The 19974-nt window shown below is 36.7% G+C and overlaps 1 protein-coding gene across 1 annotated transcript in view; it reads right to left on the reverse strand.

Annotated features, from left to right (window-relative positions):
- The window catches only part of LOC128647469 (EF-hand calcium-binding domain-containing protein 6-like), a 299277-nt gene that overhangs the window by 253081 nt on the left and 26222 nt on the right, over positions 1-19974 (reverse strand). The window contains exons 3-6 of the mRNA XM_053700255.1: positions 12328-12428; positions 11870-12022; positions 11465-11542; positions 110-286 (exon numbers count right to left, since the gene is read on the reverse strand). Coding sequence (XP_053556230.1) covers positions 110-286; positions 11465-11542; positions 11870-12022; positions 12328-12428 — 509 coding nt within the window. The remainder of the gene's footprint in view (positions 1-109; positions 287-11464; positions 11543-11869; positions 12023-12327; positions 12429-19974) is intronic.

Here is a 19974-nt window from a genome sequence, read left to right on the forward strand (position 1 = left end):
AAAGGATTACTAATAAGACATTACTTGTGGTTTAGAATAGCGCTGCGGAATCTGTTGGCGCTCTACAAATAACTGATAATAAATAAATAAATAATAATAATAGTTTTACCTTTGTTTTGTCTTCTCTTTGAGCTGTGCATGTACTTGTGACGCAGTCAAAAAGGTTTTCTCTTCCCCTCGTCTGCTGACAGGATCCAGCCAGGTTGGACGCCCTGAAGGTAGAGGATCTCGTAATGCTGCATACAGCTCTTCAAACTTTATTATTGTCTTTTCTTGAAGTTGCAGTCTGTAAAAAATGAGCAAATATAAACTGCATTACCAGGGGTATAACTGCAGGGGTCTCACAGCCAGCTGAGACAGGGCATATTGTACCTCTGTATCACTGTGTCAGTAAAGAAACCTGAGGAGAGGAGTCTCAAAATAAATATGGTATCTGCTATTATTCCGGTATGCTGATGATTTATGTAGCTTTTATTGTTGTACAATATAACTATTAGGAGTTAGTGGTGCTTTGGAATAGGTGCTGTTAAAATAACATAGGCCAAGACAATGACTTAGTCCTGAGGGCCCAATTAGGTCATATTATGCCCTGTGTATTACACTACACGGAAAAAATATTATTACAACAGTTGCATAAACACATTTTCATTAATGTAAAGCTGATCCATGTGTCATCGATATTGATTCAGAGGAAAATACTGTACTTCTTTTTTGTTACCTAAAGATTATCACATCATATTTTAATCATTTTTGGTCAGCAATTAGGTTTACTGTTTAACAATTTTGCTCATGCACAGCCAGGGTGGATAAAAATCAATGATTTTTTTTATTATTTTATTTTTTTAAATGTGATTTTTTAATTTTAATCAGATTTTTTTATTTAAATCAGATTTTTTTTTAATTTAAATATGATTTTTTTTTTTAAATAAAATGCTTTTTGAGGAAAATTTATCAAAAAGACAGTTTCTATTTTAGATACATTATCATCTAAAGTGTTATTCATCCTGAAAAATAGATTTGTTTTTAAATATATAACAAGATGCTGTATATTCATGGCTATAATGTTTATTTTTTGTAAATTAATTCCATTTATACAATCACAATGTCATCCTCTCCCAGAGGTTTCTGTCAGATTACTTTGGTCTATTTGTTTTATCTTGAAGATATTATCACATATTGTTTTTTTAATTCTCAAAACTGGTGAATTTGTGTCTGCAGAAATAATATGTCCCATCTTCAAAAAATTTTTTTTTTTATAAAATAAGCATACAGACTTGAGACATATACCTTAAAGGGAAATAACCATGAAAGAAAACTTTGGGTTACAGATAGAGAATACAATTTTCAGACTTCAGTTTTATTTCTATTATTACATTTGCTTCATTCTCTTGGTATCATTTGTTGAAGGAGAGCTCTACTGGGGCCTAGCTGAACACATTGAGTGAGACAGTGGCAAGCAGGCTAGCTCACAGTAGAGCATTGTTTCTGAGCCTACCTATGCATGCATCTTTTCAACAATGGACACCAAGAGAACAAAGCAAATTAAATGAAAAAAAGTAATTTGGAAAATTGTTAAAAGATTGCATGTTTTTTTCAGAATCATAAAAGTTTAATGTTGCCTTTACTGTCCCCTTAATGATATTGCTCCCCTCCAAATTCTATGTACAACAGAATCAACCATACTAAGTTTCAAGAAGTTCATTAAATAGAAGATGTTTTGGAGTGGAATAGATCTGCACAAGGACCTAAGTGTGAGGGAGGGGAGGGGCAAGCATTAAAAAATTAAATATAATGTTATTGTTTTTGTTAAATAAAACTATTAAAATTCTTATTATTAAGGTAATGGTTATTTTTCTTTAGTTAAATAAAACTATTTAAAATTGTTATTGTTAAGGTAATTCAACATTTTTCTCCTTCCAATAAAGTACAGCTGAAAATGTTAATCAATCTGAATGATTAACCTATTAAACTGGAGATAGTTCACCTCCCAATCATTTAATTAATTTAAGTGACGTGAAGATTCAGATAGAGCAACTTATAATTTACTACTATTTTCTATTTTGCTTTGTTCTCTTGATAACCATTTCTGAAAAGTATAACTAGCATAGGAGCAGCAATGCTCTACTGGGAGCTAGCTAACATTTTGGGTTTCATGTCCCTTTTCATTCGAATCAATCCAATGGTGAATTCCTTTTTAGGGTAATTTTTGCTGTGGTCAGTTAGAGGCAGATGTCAATGATCATTTGCTCTGATCTACCTAATCACTGTGTTAGAATGTTCCAGCAAATTTCACTGTATTTACAGAGTAAGAAAAAAATAAATTCAGGGGCGCGATCCGATATACAGCGTAGTTTTTGGCGGCAAGCTAGGGAACCCGTGCCGCCCGTAAGATTCACCTCGCACATCGGGGTATTACATATACCCCGCCGGCAGTTTGCTAAAGTCGGACAAACTAGCATTGTCCAGGAAATAAGCGTAAGTACAAATTCTTGGAGTCGCCAGTGACTTACGGCACTTTAGAACTGCCTCTGCGCTACAAAAACTTACTAAAATATGAAATCTCCCATAACTGTCTAGCACGCCTGCCAAACATCATCCCAACACGTATACCCCTATATCCGCAATCCCCCCCTCTCACTCCTAATAATAAATGTATTAACCCCTAGACTGACAACCCCCCACAACACAATAAGCCTAATTATTAACCCCTAAACCGCCATAGCCCCACACCGCAAAAACCTATCCTAGTATTAACCCCTAAACCGCAGCTCCCGGACCCCGCCGCCACCTACATTATATGTATTAACCCCCTAAACCGCTGCTCCCGGACCCCGCCGCCACCTACATTATATGTATTAACCCCTAAAAACGACACCGCTCCCGGACCCCGCCGCCACCTACATTAAATATATTACCCCCCTAATCTGACCCCCCTACACCGCCGCCACCTACATTAAATATAATACCCCGCTAATCTGACCCCCCTACACAGCCGCCACCTACATTAAATATATTGAACACCCTAATCTGACCCCCCTACACCGCTGCCACCTACATTAAATATATTAACCCCTAATCTGACCCCCCCTACCCTTGCCGCCACCTACATTAAATATATTACCCCCTAATCTGACCCCCCTATACGCCGCCACCTACATTAAATATATTAACCCCTAATCTGACCCCCCTACACCTCCGCCACCTACAGTTAATTGTACTACCCCCTAAACCTAAGTCTAAACCCTAACACCCCCTAACTAACTTAATTATTTTATTTTAAAATAAATCTAAATAATATTACTATTATTAACTAAATTATTCCTATTTAAAACTAAATACTTACCTATAAAATAAACCCTAAATAGCTACAATATAATTTACAATATAATTAATAATTACATTGTAGCTATTTTAGGATTTATATTTATTTTACAGGCAACTTTGTATTTATTTTAACTAGGTACAATAGCTATTAAATAGTTAATAACTATTAATAGCTACCTAGTTTAAAATAATTACAAAATTACCTGTAAAATAAATCCTAACCTAAGTTACAAATACACCTAACACTACACTTTCAATAAATTAATTAATAAAATGAACTACTATTATCTAATATAAAATACAATTAAATAAACTAAACTATATTACAAAAAAAAAAAAAACACTAAATTACAAAAAATAAAAAAATATTACAATAGTTTAAACTAATTACACCTAATCTAAGCCCCCTAATAAAATAAAAAAGCCCTTGAGAATAATAACATTTTCCTACCCTAAACTAAATTACAAATAGCCCTTAAAAGGGCCTTTTTGCGGGCATTGCCCAAAGTAACCAGCTCTTTTACCAGCCCTTAAAAGGCCTTTTTGCGGGGCATTGCCCCAAAGTAATCAGCTCTTTTACCTGTAAAAAAAGAAATACAATACCCCCCTCAACATTACAACCACCACCCACACACCCCTACTCTAAAACCCACCCGATCCCCCCTTAAATAAACCTAACACTACTCCATTGAAGATCACCCAACCATTCGAGCTGTCCTTCACCCAGCCGGCCTAACTCTTCATCCGATCCGGCACAAGTGATCCTCCAGCCGGGCAGAAGTCTTCATCCGATCGGGGTGCAGAAGAGGTCCTCCATCCAGCAGAAGTCTTCATCCAAGCGGCATCTTCTATCTTCATCCTTCCAGCCGATGACCGGCTCCATCTTGAAGACTTCCGGCGCGAACATCCATCTCTGCCAACGACTACCCGTACGAATACTGGTCCTTTAAATGACGTCATCCAAGATGGCGTCCCTTGAATTCCAATTGGCTGATAGGATTCTATTAGGCCAATCGGAATTAAGGTAGGAAAAATCAGATTGGTGATTTAATCAGCCAATCGGATTGAACTTCAATCCGTTTGGCTGATTGGATCAGCCTATAGAATTGACGTTGCATTCTAAAAAAATAAATACAAAGTTACCTGTAAAATAAATATAAATCCTAAAATAGCTACAATGTAATTATTAATTATATTGTAGCTATTTAGGGGTTTATTTATAGGTAAGTATTTAGTTTTAAATAGGAATAATTTAGTTAATAATATTAAATATTATTTAGGGGTGTTAGGGTTAGACTTAGGGTTTAGGGGGGTAATACATTTAATGTAGGGTGGCGGCGGTGTAGGGGGGTCAGATTAGGGGGTAATACATTTAATGTAGGTGGCGGCGGGGTCCGGGTAGTGGCGGTTTAGGGGTTAAACACTTTATTTGGGTATTGCGGTGGGGGATTGCGTCTGACAGGTAGATAGACATTGGCACATGCGTTAGGTGTTTAGGTTTTTTTTTTGTAGGCATTTTAGGGAGTTACGGTGCTCCCATACTCAGCGCAAGGCCTGCTACGGCTGCATTTTATGGCGAGGTGGAAAATGGAGTAAGTTTTCTCCATTTTCGCCACATAAGACCTTTCGCTGGATATTGGATACCAAATTGCGCTGCTTTTATATGTTAGCCTATGGGGGAAAAAACTACGTCCGACGGGTGAAATATATGTGCCACATTTATATGCAGCGCTGTATATAGGATACCAAACCTGCGCAAAAACCGGCGTCGCCGGCTTTTGCGGGCGACTCTGCATATCGGATGGGGCCCCAGAAGGTATCTTATAGTAAAACTGAACAAAATAAATAATTTATGTATAGTGCAGTGGTTTTATTTGAATGATGATTGGAGATTAAATGACAAGTTTAACCCCTTAAGGACCGGGCATTTCAGACAAAAACTTCCCCAAAAGACCAGAGCAATTTTAGCATTTTTGCCATCACTACATTTAAACAGAAACAGAGCCTTTTTTATATTTACCTATCAAAACTATTTTATTTTTTTTAGTAGACAACCCAAAGTATTGATCAAGGCCCATTTTGGTATATTTCATGCCATCATTTCACCGCCAAATGTAATCAAATTAAAAAAATAGTTAACATTTTCACAATTTTATGGTTTCTCTCTGAAATTATTTACAATACAGCTGTGCGCAATTTTGGCACAAATGGTTGTAAATGCTTCTCTGGGATCCCCTTTGTTCAGAAATAGCAGAAATATATGGCTTTGTATTATGGCCCAGCAGTGAAGGGGTTAATATAGGTTAGTTTTACAGGTTAATTTTAGCTTTAAGTAGAGAGATCAGCCTCCCACCTGACACATCCCACCCCCCTGATCCCTCCCTGACCCCTCTCAAACAGCTTTCTTCCCTCCCCCATCCCCAAGGTCACCCCTATTTTAAGTACTCGGCAGAAAGGTCTGCCAGTACTAAAATAAAAGGCTGCTTTTTTTTTTTTTATACATTTTTACCTCCCACCTCCTGATCCCCCCAAACACCTCTCTAAGCCTCCCCCCTCTACCCTTTTGCCGCCATCTTAGGTACTGGCAGCTGTCGGCCTGTGACAAGTTTGCAGCAAGAATAGGCCAATTTTAAAAAAATTGCCAGATCACTTTCCCTCAATGGAGTACCACATAGGATCCCCCTCATTGCCCTTCCTTCCTCCTCCCTCCTTCCCCCCTCACTTCCGGTGTAACCCGCACTTTTGTTTACCCTTAACGTGTTGCATGGCATAGCGGTCCCACCCACTCCCGCCCTCCTCCACCTCCTCTAGCGATGGCTGCCCACCCTCCTCCCTCAATACACTCCAACCACCAACGATCAGCACCACCACTGTGGCGATGCAGACATCAATAACTCTTCAAACCTATTTCTGCAGTGCCCAGTGCAGAGAGAGAAGCCCAGGACTGCAGCGACGTACATGGTACAGCACTGGTCATTAAGGGGTTAAGGGGACATGAAAATCAAAGTTTAAACTTTTCATAGTTCAGACAGTGCATGCAGTTTTGAGAGACATTATTAATTTACTTCTATTATCAAATATACTTCATTCTTTTGGTTTCCTGTGCTGGAAAGGCATACCTAGGTAGTTCAAAGAGCAGGCAATGCCTACTGGGAGTTCACTGGTGATTGGTGGCTGCACATATATGCCTCGTGTCATTGACTCATCGGATGTGTATCATCTGGTCTCAGTATTATATAAATGTCCTGGAGCTGACTTTTAACTATGTGTTTAACCCATTTGCAGTTTAAACCACATAGTTATAGTTTCTTTTTACAATTTGTGCTGGAACATTTAAGAAATATAAATTCTAAAAATTCATAAACTGATACTTGACTGTTAATTGCACATTTCATGATTTAGGCCTAGGGTTAAGTGAAAAAAAATGCATTTAAACATATAAGGCCGTCGTCATCATCATCAACACTGAAGCTATTAACCATCATGTTGTACTTTTTGCTTTGGATGTTTTTCTTTCCATTAAGGTACAGTATGTAAACATCTCTAGTAAAGCCCATGTGAAGCCTTAGTTTCATGTGTGTAACCAGATTTTCCATTTATACCCGGTGGTTTCACTAATTCATTGACACTTATGATGAATTGGAATCCAATAGAAATTGGGTACATGATGGGCCAACCATTTTTCAAGCAGTGGTTGCTGCTTCAGAGGGCCCTAACAAAAGTTAAGAAGCAGCGGTCGGTGAGATACGGTACAATCGGGATGATTGACAGCCCCTGCTAGCGGCATGCACAAGCATTTCAGGTGGAAATGATAACTGCGGACAGCGTATAGCTATAGCGGAATCATGTTCGCTCGACATTTGCTAAATCTACCCAATGTCTTCACACAGCACTGGATTAAAAATGGGGGTTCAGTTTATAAGTGGCAAATCAGTTAATCAGTGGCAAACCTAATAAACAGAGGGCCCTGTTGAAAAAAAAAATGTTCTCCCCTCCCCCGAAGGGTAAATCAAAGGTAAGCAAGTGGGTCTCACAAGTAACATGCCATTTCCATGAGTGTTCAAACCTTATGAATAAACATGTTTCTAGGAAATAAACTCAGACATCAAATCTCCAAAAACAGACAAAAAACAAAATAATTAATTATAAATTTATCTTTTTGAGATAGATAGATAGATAGATAGATAGATAGATAGATGATAGATAGATGGATATGATATATGATTAGATAGACAGATAGATAGATAGATAGATAGATAGATAGATAGATAGATAGATAGATAGATAGATAGATAGATAGATAGATAGATGATAGATAGATAGATAGATAGATAGATAGATAGATAGATATGCTCCATAGAACAATGCAGATGATAGAAAATATTCCACCTTTAATCCAGGATTCATTATTTTGTTGGGAAACAGTGGCAACAATTAGGTGCTTCACATATAGATGTAAATAAGAGATATCGCCACTGACAGACAGATGTTTTAATAGATAGACTCTGTCTCCAATTGTTTCCAAGCAATCAGCATAGGCCCCAGTCAGTCCTGAGTTTCTGCATCTGAGTACCAGTGTAGGTGGACTATTACCCGCTCCTGCTTCCCTACTACAGACAGCTACAAATTGTTCCTAGTGCTTGCTCACCTGTCAGACTTTCTTATTTGACCTGTCCACCCCTGAATGGTGCATGCAGTGCTATTGGTTGTTGGTGGGATATATAATTCCACTCTGCTTATTGGGGGGAACGTATAGTGCAGAGGCTGCGGTGAGGCTTTTCCCAGTTGGGTTAGCCTTTGAAAAAGCCATTGTATGGCAAAATGCGCATCAGGCGCTTGTACTGAGAGTTCTGCTGCCTCGTTTTATGTTTTGCAATGAACTAATAATATGTTACTTATCCTAGCTATAGGAGGATTATAGCATTTACTGCTTTGCTTTGGGACTCTGATAGTGTATGCACCGCTCCAGCATTGCACTAGATATAGTTAATGTGTTTGAGGGTCAATCCTCTTTATGCAGATAGTTTTAATTAGGGATGGGGCGAATGTTTTGCAACATTCGAAAAACGGCACGAATTTTAACACATTCGTTCATGTCGAATCGAATTTCGAATGTTTACATAACATTCTAACATTCGATTTCGAATGTTCGGTTTTCGAATTTTACGATTACATTCGAAAATATTCTTTTGAAAAATTCGAATTTAGATGGTAATAGTATTTCTAATGCTTTTTCTTTAAATGTAATATTCGAATTATGCAATATTTGAATTAGAAAAATTTGAATTTAGATTGTAATAGTATTTCTAATGCTTTTTCTTTAAATGTAATATTCGAATTATGCAATACGTGTATTCGAAATTCGAAAAATTCGAATTTAGATTGTAATAGTATTTCTAATGCTTTTTCTTTAAATGTAATATTCGAATTATGCAATATTCGAATTCGAAAAAATTCGAATTTAGATTGTAATAGTATTTCTAATGCTTTTTCTTTAAATGTAATATTCGAATTATGCAATACGTGTATTCGAATTCGAAAATTTGAATTTAGATTGTAATAGTATTTCTAATGCTTTTTCTTTAAATGTAATATTCGAATTATGCAATACGTGTATTCGAATTCGAAAAATTCGAATTTAGATTGTAATAGTATTTCTAATGCTTTTTCTTTAAATGTAATATCGAATTATGCAATATTCGAATTCGAAAAATTCGAATTTAGATTGTAATAGTATTTCTAATGCTTTTTTCTTTAAAATGTAATATTCGAATTATGCAATACGTGTATTCGAATTCGAAAAATTCGAATTTAGATTGTAATAGTATTTCTAATGCTTTTTCTTTAAATGTAATATTCGAATTATGCAATATTCGAATTCGAAAAATTCGAATTTATATTCGAATTCGAAAAATTTGAATTTATATGTTTGTAATAGTATTTCTAATGCTTTCTTTAAATGTAATATTCGAATTATGCAATATTCTATATGGAAACATTCTAAATGATATATTTGTATCTATTATGTATCAATTTACTAGATTCCCGCCCCTACCACATGAACTATTGAACTTCTGAATAGTATTTGTTAAATAGAATGTTAAATTCGAAATTTTGAATGTGGACATTCGATATAATTATAAACATTCGAATTCGAAAGTGACATTCGAAAACTGTAAATAACATTCGATTTTCAAATTTTTAAGAATATTCGTTCTTATCGACATTCGGATTTAGAATTTGAATTTCGGTAATAACATTCGTTCTACATTCGAAATTCGAAAATTTACACATTCGCCCATCCCTAGTTTTAATGTGCAATCCGTGAGCATGTTTGGGTGCATACCTACCAGACATTTCCCTATACACATGGTTTACTAGTTGCATTACATTTGTAAGGTTAATACCTGGGCTTGCCAGCTCTCTTTCTTTCTTTGAATTGTATCTAGTTTTATATACACATACACTAGTAGTCCTTTTCTACTTTTTAATTTCTATTATTAAATGTTAAGTTTTATATATCTACCCAGTTTGAATAAACCTCACTGTTACACTTATCCACTCAATTGTATCTGACTGAGTGCTCTGGACTATCCATTTTTTCCTTGTTTGTTCTATTCCAAACAAAAGTTAAGAAGCAGCGGTCGTGAGATACGGTACAATCGGGATGATTGACAGCCCCTGCTAGCGGCCGATTAGGCGGCATTGCACAAGCATTTCAGGTGAAATGATAAATGTGGACAGCGTATAACTATAGGGAATCATGTTCACTCGACATTTGCTAAATCTAACCCAATGTCTTCACACAGCACTGGATTAAAAATGGGGGGTTCAGGTTATAAGTGGCAAATCAGTTAAATCAGTGACAGACCTAATAAACAGAGGGCCCTGTTGAAAAAAAATGTTCTCCCCTCCCCCGAAGGTAACTCAAAGGTAAGCAAGTGGGTCTCACAAGTAACATGCCATTTTCCATGAGTGTTCATTCAAACCTTATGAATAAACATGTTTCTAGAAATAACTCAGACATCAAATCTCCAAAAACAAACAAACAAAAAACAAAATAATTAATTATAACTTTATCTTTTTGAAATAGATAGATAGATGATAGATAGATGGATAGGATATATGATTAGATAGATAGATGGATAGATAGATAGATAGATAGATAGATAGATAGATAGATAGATAGATAGATAGATAGATAGATAGATAGATAGATAGATGGATAGGATATATGATTAGATAGATAGATAGATAGATAGATAGATAGATAGATAGATAGATAGATAGATAGATAGATAGATAGATAGATAGATGGATAGGATATATGATTAGATAGATAAATAGATAGATAGATAGACAGACAGACAGACAGACAGACAGACAGACAGACAGATAGATAGATAGATAGATAGATAGATAGATAGATAATAGATATGCTCCATAGAACAATGTAGATGATAGAAAATATTCCACCTTTAATCCAGGATTCATTATTTTGTTGGGATACAGTGGCAACAATTAGGTGCTTCACATATAGATCTAAATAATAGATATCACCACTGACAGACAGATGTTTTAATAGATAAACTCTGCTCTCCAATTGTTTCCAAGCAATCAGCATAGGCCCCAGTCAGTCTGAGTTTCTGCATCTGAGTACCATGTAGGTGGACTGTCACCTGCTCCTGCTTCCCTACTACAGACAGCTACAAATTGTTCCTAGTGCTCGCTCGCCTGTCAGACTTTCTTATTTGACCTGTCCACCCCTGAATGGTGCATGCAGTGCTATTGGTTGCTAGTGGGATAGATAATAACACTCTGCTTATTGGGGGGGGTGGAATGTATAGTGCAGAGGCTGTGGTATCCTATCTACCTAGACTGCTAATTTCTACTCACAGTAATTAAAATACAAATAAAAATCCAGCTAGAAATTGACCAGGAGAAAAAGAAAATCCCATACAAGTAAATGTTTATATCTGCAGTTGGTTCAGCTCCTCCTGCTGCTATGGGCCATCCCCCCTAGGACCTCAAGCAACTGCACCTGCTTCACCTCCAGTAGTTCCTCCCCTGAATAAAATATGCTAAATAATGGCAAGATAAATTATACAATATTGTTAACCACATTTGTGAGATCCTGTACCTTAACAGAAGCTGCTGATACTGCTTGGAGCTTATAAATCTTCCAAGAAATTTTGTCAGCATCATAAGCAGCACATCCCTGGAAAACAAGAGATTTTTTTATGATACATTGGCAAATAAAAAAAAACATTCATAAGATCAACAGATTATATATCATTTATTTCATCACTCTCAAGTAAGTATCTTCTTCAAAATGACATCTGAATATTTAAAGATCAACAGATTATATATAATTTATTGCATCACTCTCAATTAATTTAATCTATTAAAAATATCTATAAGGTTTTAAAACACTTAAAAAGAAGAAACCCAGAGAGATGAATGAGCAGACATAATGCCCTGAGAAATAGGATGGACTCTAGACCATAGACTATTGGTACTGATGCGACATCTAGATTCTTAATACCCTCCTTTAGCTTTTCCTTGTTCTGTACAGAACTCTGGGTATGTATAACTGGAATAAAATGCTTGCAAATCCAGAGCAGTCACCTTTGAGGTTTGTAGTGCTGTAGTAAATACGCTGCACATTACCGCACCATCCCCTAGCCTAGAACCACCACTGTTGAGAAGATGCAATGCATAGCTGAAGTTTATATTACTTCATGAAGTTCTTACACATGCAAAAAAGTGATTGCGGTACACCACGTATAACTGATGTAACTACAGCTGCCATTTTGGAACCTAGGGTTTCATAGTAGGAGTCTGAAAGAGGGTTGCTGCACATGCGCAAAAGTGACAGCACCCGAATGCAGTGAAACCTAGATTTCAACCATATAGAATCAAACAATTATTATTATCTTTGCAAGCTCAAAAGTATTAACAAATGATAAATTATCAATGTTTATGTGCAATAGCATTGCATACCTGTTAACTTGGCCTTTTCCTTCTGGGTCATTGTTCTTAAACAGTTGCCGGAGACTAAAATATCCTCCAGACCTGAGTTTTTCACGTAAAATATGCTCCAACTAAATTATAATTTAAAAAAAAAAAAAAACAACCTGCATTATGTTTGTTTTGGGAAACATGACAGAAATGTACACATTGGAACTATTTATAACAATGGACTAATTCCCATGACACATGAAACTCATTTCCAGGACAAATCAGCACTTCAGGAATAAATTGACACCATGGGGCTGATTTATCAATGTCTGTCCGACATGATACCCTGTAGCGTATCATGTCTGACAGACATCGCTGTCAGCATTTAACATTGCACAAGCAGTTCACCAGAAATGGTTGTGCAATGCTGCCCCCTGCAGATTCGCCGCTAGCAGGGGGTGTCAATCAGCCCGATCGTATAGGATCAGGCGGATTGCAGACCGCAGCCTCAGAGGCAGCGGACCAGTTATAGAGTAGCGGTCTTTCGACGGCGGCTTCATAACTGCTGTTTCCCGGCAAGCCTGAAGGCTCGCGCGGAAACAGTAATTCGGGCCCCCATAACTACTGCTCTTAAGCTTCTGTCAGATGTAATAAAAGTCCTTCGGAAACTTTTCGACAGTTATTACGCATGTGCAACTATCGCTTTGGTTCAACTTTTTCATTTTTAGCTTAAAGGATACTAAACCCATTTTTTTTTATTTCATGATAGAGCATGAGATTTTAAGCACCTTTCTAATTTACTCCTATTATCAATTTTTCTTTGTTCTCATGCTATCTTGATTTGAAAAAGCAGTACTGTAAGCTTTAGAGCCGGACCATTTTTTGTTCAGCACCTGGGTAGCAACCTTTCATTACTGCTTTTTTTAAATAAAGATAGCAAGAGAACAAATTAAAATTGATAATAGGAGTAAATTAGAAAGTTGCTTAAAATTGGATGCTCTATCTGAATCATGAAAGAAAAAAATTGGTGTTAGTGTCCCTTTAAGCAGACAATAAAGTCAAAATTAAACTTTCATGATTCAAACAGAGCATACATTGTTTAAACAACTTTCCGATATCAAATGTGCTTAAAGGGACATAAAACCCAATTTTCTTTCTTCATGATTGCGACAGAGCATGTGATTTTTCCAATTTACTTATAAAAAAGAATACCTAGGTAGGCTCCGGAGCTGCTCCTTGGTGGCTGCATATACATTCCTCATGTTATTGGCTCAACTAGTGCATTCAGCTAGCCCCAGAAGTGTATAGCTGCTCGTTCAACAAAGGATACCAAGAGAATGAAGCAAATTAGATAAGTAAATTGGAATGTTGTTTACAATTAGGGCTTGAATTATCAAGCTGGGGCGGACAGGGGCATACATATTAGCCCCTGTCCGCCCCAGCTCGCCTCTGGCGGGCAGCAATCCGCTGCTGGGAATTTAAGATTGCACGTGAGTGCAAAATCCGGCCCCCTACCCGCGCACAGCCAATCACGTGTGGGCAGGAGCTGTCAATCCACCTAAGAGGTGAGAAGAGACTAGGGGGCTAGGAAGCAGCAGTCTGATGGCCGCTGCTTGATAAATACTGATTGTAGGGTTCTCTTTGTGAGAAGTTGCAAGCTTGGCGAACGACTTGATAAATCGAGCCCTTAGTAGCAGGAATCAAAAACTACACCTACCTGTTTTGGTGTGGGACAAACAAATCCGTAACGCAGCCCCATTAATTCCTATGGGGAAACTAAATTTATGTTTACACCTAACACCCTAACATGAACCCCGAGTCTAAACACCCCTAATCTTACACTTATTAACCCCTAATCTGCCGCCCCCAACATCGCCGATACCTACATTATACTTATTAACCCCTAATCTACCGCTCCGGACATCGCCGCCACTATAATAAACATATTAACCCCTAAACCACTGCACTCCCGCATCACAAACACTAGTTAATTATTATTAACCCCTAATCTGTTGCCCCTAACATCGCCGCCACCTACCTACATTTATTAACCCCTAATCTGCCGCCCCCAACGTCCCTGCCACTATACTAAATTTATTAACCCCTAAACCTAAGTCTAACCCTAACCCTAACACCCCCTAACAAATATAATTAAAATAAATCTAAATAAAAATTACTATCATTACCTAAATAATTCCTATTTAAAACTAAATACTTACCTATAAAATAAACCCTAAGATAGCTACAATATAACTAATAGTTACATTGTATCTAGCTTAGGGTTTATTTTTATTTTACAGGTAAGTTTGTATTTATTTTAACTAGGTAGAATAGTTAGTAAATAGTTATTAACTATTTACTAACTACCTAGCAAAAATAAATACAAATTTACCTCTAAAATAAAACCTAACCTGAGTTACACTAACACCTAACCTTACACAACAATTAAATAAATTACATTTATTAAATACAATTACCTAAATTACAACAACAAAAAACACTAAATTACACAAAATAAAAAAAGAAATTATCAGATATTTTAACTAATTACACCTAATCTAATAGCCCTATCAAAATAAAAAAGCCCCCCCAAAATAAAAAAAACCCTAGCCTAAACTAAACTACCAATAGCCCATAAAAGGGCCTTTTGCGGGGCATTTCCCCAAATAAATCAGTTCTTTTACCTGTAAAAAAAAAAATACAAACAACCCCAACAGTAAAACCCACCACCCACACAACCAACCCCCCAAATAAAATCCTAACTAAAAAAAACTAAGCTCCCCATTGCCCTGAAAAGGGCATTTGGATGGTCATTGCCCTTAAAAGGGCATTTAGCTTTTTTTCAAGTGCCCAAAACCCTAATCTAAAAATAAAACCCACCCAATAAACCCTTAAAAAAACACTAACCCCCCGAAGATCCACTTACAGTTTTGAAGACCGAACATCCATCCTCAACGAAGCCTTGAGAAGTCTTCATCCAAGCCGGCAGAAATGGTCCTCCAGACAGGCAGAAGTCTTCATCCAGATGGCATCTTCTATCTTCATCCAACCGGCACAGAGCGGGATCCATCTTCAAGACATCCGGCACGGAGCATCCTCTTCTTACGACGACTTTTCTGGAATGAAGGTTCCTTTAAGTGACGTCATCCAAGATGGTGTCCTTTAAATTCCGATTGGCTGATATAATTCTATCAGCCAATAGGAATTAAAGGTGAAAAAATCTGAGCTTCAATCCTATTGGCTGATCCAATTAGCCAATAGGATTGAGCTCGCATTCTATTGGCTGTTCCAATCATCCAATAGAATGCGAGCTCAATCCTATTGGCTGATTTGATTAGCCAATAGGATTGAAGCTCAATCCTATTGGCTGATCCAATCAGCCAATAGGATTTTTTCACCTTTAATTCCGATTGGCTGATAGAATTCTATCAACCAATCGGAATTCAAGGGATGCCATCTTGGATGACATCACTTAAAGGAACCTTCATTCTGGAAGAGTCGTCGTAAGAAGAGGATGCTCCACTCCGAATGTCTTGAAGATGGACGCGCTCCGCGCCGGATGGATGAAGATAGAAGATGCCGTCTGGATGATGACTTCTGCCGTCTGGAGGACCACTTCTGCCGGCTTGGATGAAGACTTCTCCCGGCTTCGTTGAGGACTTCTTGCCGCTTGGATAAAGACTTCTCCCAGCTTCGTTGAGGATGGATGTCTGGTCTTCAAAACTGTAAGTGGATCTTTGGGGGTTAGTATTAGGGTTTTTTTAAGGGTTTATTGGGTGCGTTTTATTTTTAGATTAGGATTTGGGCACTTGAAAAAGAGCTAAATGCCCTTTTCAGGGCAATGGGGAGCTTAGGTTTTTTTAGTTAGGATTTTATTTGGGGGGTTGGTTGTGTGGCTGGTGGGTTTTACTGTTTGTATTTTTTTTTTTTTTTATTGTGGGGTTGTTTGTATTTTTTTTTTTTTACAGGTAAAAGAGCTGATTTCTTTGGGGCAATGCCACGCAAAAGGCTCTTTTAAGGGCTATTGGTAGTTAGGGTTTTTTTTATTTTTGGGCGGCTTTTTTTATTTTGATAGGGCTATTAGATTAGGTGTAATTAGTTTAAAGAGCTGATAATTTCTTTTTTTATTTTGTGTAATTTAGTGTTTTTTTTTTTCTAATTTAGGTAATTGTATTGTAAATATAATTTATTTAATTGTAGTGTAAGGTTAGGTGTTAGTGTAGGACAGGTTAGGTTTTATTTTACAGGTAAATTTGTATTTATTTTAGCTAGGTAGTTAGTAAATAGTTAATAACTATTTACTAACAATTCTACCTAGTTAAAATAAATACAAACTTGCCTGTGAAATAAAAAATAAAACCTAAGATAGCTACAATGTAACTATTAGTTATATTGTAGCTAGCTTAGAGTTTATTTTACAGGTAATATTTAGTTTTAAATAGGAATTATTTAGGTAATGATAGTAGGTTTTATTTAGATTTATTTTAATTATATTTAAGTTAGGGGGTGTTAGGGTTAGGGTTAGACTTAGGTTTAGGGGTTAATAAATTTAGTATAGTGGCGGCGATATTGGGTGCGGCAGATTAGGGGTTAATAAATGTTGGTAGGTGGCGGCCATGTTAGGGGCAGCAGATTAAGGGTTAATAATATTTAACTAGTGTTTGTGATGCAGGAGTGAGGCGGTTTAGGGGTTAATATATTTAGTATAGTGGTGGCAATGTCGGGAGCGGCAGATTAGGGGTTAATAATTTTAGTTTAGTGTTTGCAATGCGGGAGGGCCTCGGTTTAGGGGTTAATAGGTAGTTTATTGGTGTTAGGTACTTTTTAGCACTTTAGTTATGAGTTTTATGTTACAGCTTTGTAGCATAAAACCCATAACTACTGACTTTCAATTTACGCTATGGATCTTGGTGGTATAGGCTGTACCGCTCACTTTTTGGCCTCCCAGGCAGACTCGTAATACCGGAGCTATGGAAGTCCCATTGAAAAAGGACTTTTGGAAAGCTGCGGTAATTACGTTGCATTACGGTCAAAAAAGTGTGCGGTGCAGCTAAACCTGCAAGACTCGTAATACCAGCGGTAGTGAAAAAGAGCCTAAACGCTGCTTTTTCACTCATACCGCAAAACTCGTAATCTTGCCGATAATTTGCAAACCACAAATAAATCAAGCACATTTAGTACAACACAGGATATATTTTTGAGATAAAAAATAATCATGCAATTTACATGAAATGTGCATAGACACATAACATGGAAACATAGAGCTTGATGGAAGATAATAATAACCATAGGCTCAACAAGGGTACCCATAGTTCCTATAAAGTGTAAGTTTCATTAGTTCTTAGGAAGCCGTATGCTTATCCCATATGAATGATGTAAGTGTTAAAAGTTAAATGAGCTCTGGGAAGTCTTATAGTTGGTACTAGTTAAAGGGACAACATAACAACATTTGTTTTCCTTTAAATGGACATGATACTGAAATAATTTCTCTATACCATGTAAAATAGAACATCTCAAAATGTATTACAATGCTTTAGCGGTTTTCTGTGTTAAATGGGGCAGTTTACCCAAAAATGTTATCCAATTTAATTTGTTCCCAATGATCAATTTTTCCTGCTGGAGTGTATTAAATTGTTTACAAGTAGCTCCTTTACCCTTATTTCGGCATTTGAAATAGCTGGTATAACCTTTGGTGTCTCCACCTATACTGAAAGTTTCTATATTTAAGTCCAGGCTATTGTAAACACAGCCAGCAGAAGAAATTACACTCCTGGTGGGGTGCAAAAGAGATAACTAATAAAATAATAATTTATGTAGCTTTATGTGGAACATATGTAATAAGGAAAAAATAGTACATAGCATTTTTCAGTATCTTTGTCATGTCTCAAACCTAAACTCTGGTAATAACTTAAAGTGATGGTAAATCTTAGCGTTTAAAAAAAAGGCTAGGATTTACCATTACTGAAAATAAAATGTAGTTTCAGTTATCATTTATTAAAAAAAAGGTGCTAAATTCAACCTGTCTGTGAAGTGGCAGCTCGCTAAAGTCAGAGCCTCTGTCTGCCCATGGCACATCGCTCTTCTCTCAATGAGGTGACGTTTCCCACCTCTAAATTAATAGCCGTGCGTGTCATGTAACAATGTTCTGTATCCTAGCACGGCTATTGGTTTAGAGGTGGAAATGTCACCACATTGGAAAACAGTGACTTTAGCGAGCTGCCGCGACAGGTTGAATTTAGCACCCTTTTTTTTTTAAAATAAGTGATAGCTGAAACTACAGTTTATTTTTAGTGGTGGTAAATCCTAGCATTTGTGAAACGCTAGGATTTACAATTGGAACAAATAAAGGGACTTTCATTCACTAAATATAAAATACTTCATGCTGAAAGCATCTTTATTTATTCCAAGGGACTGACGCACTGAGCTTCTTGGGAACTGCTGGTGCAATACCACCCCCTGCAGATTCGCTGCCAATTGGCCGCTAGCAGGGGGTGTCAATAAGCCCGATCATATTCAATTGGGCAGGTTGCTGTCCCCTACCTCAGAGGTGGCGGACGAGTTAAGGAACTGAAGAGGAGTGGGTCTGAGGCGGCATCCGCTGCTTCATAAATAGACCCCTATGTGCAGTTAATTTTCACTGCATATTTGTTTTGTTTGACCATAAACTAACAACAAAAAGGCCAACTGCCTTGAGTGAACCTTTTACCTTTTACGTCTTTTTGTTGATGTTTTGTTTTGTATGGTTGCACGGTGCTCTTTGTTACCTATATTCACATCTAAAACTTTCATTTTATAATGGAATCAAATTCTTGGTCAATAAAATACATTTATCCTTCTATATTCCTTATATTAAGACAAGAGGTTTTATTATCGTCTGTCAGTATAGAAAACTATTAGTTATTTAGATGTCAGAAATAAATGTGGCAATGTGTATATAACTAAAGGGTTTACTGTAAAAAAAATTCCACTTAATGTGTTTACAATTACTTTTTATACCAGCAGCAGATCTTAAAATCGATATGAACCAGGTCCTTTGTGTATATTTTTGTATGTGAAATATATATAAATCTGCTAATAACTAATTGAAATCACAACCTAATAAAATGTGCTGAGCTTTGAGGGATAGCAGACCTCACTAGCTTATCCCTATATATTAACACAACATCCTCTTATCTCTCCATACACAGTGATACCAATACAAGAAAAAATAACATTTTATTTGTTCTCTGTTCCTCTATGCACTGGGAGTGTAATTTATCTGAAACCTTCTTGTTTACATTGCTGTCCATTGAAATATTCAGTATAAACGTGGATATAATGGCAAAAGCAGCAATTTGAAATGACAAAATAAAGGTAAAGAAAATGTTCGCAAATAATTGAATACAATTGAATACATTCCAGCAGGTAAACTGGATCATTGCAAACACATTGAATGGGAGGGAAAAAAATCACAGTATATTGTCCCTTTAAATAAAAATCACAATGCTTTCCAAATCTGATACAACTCCAGAACAACATAACATATTAAAACCAATCAAGGTTACTTCCATAAAGGAAACTAAATAAGCTATAAAAACAATTAAAAAGAAGGAAAGGGGAACATGGAAGAATTATCTTTCTAGAATGCTTTTTTAACACTATTTTTGTTTGTACCGCAAGGGATTTGTACGTGGCTGGCTCTGCAGGTGC

The sequence above is a fragment of the Bombina bombina genome, chromosome 2 (genome assembly GCF_027579735.1).
Source record: "Bombina bombina isolate aBomBom1 chromosome 2, aBomBom1.pri, whole genome shotgun sequence".
Classification (NCBI taxonomy): domain Eukaryota; kingdom Metazoa; phylum Chordata; class Amphibia; order Anura; family Bombinatoridae; genus Bombina; species Bombina bombina.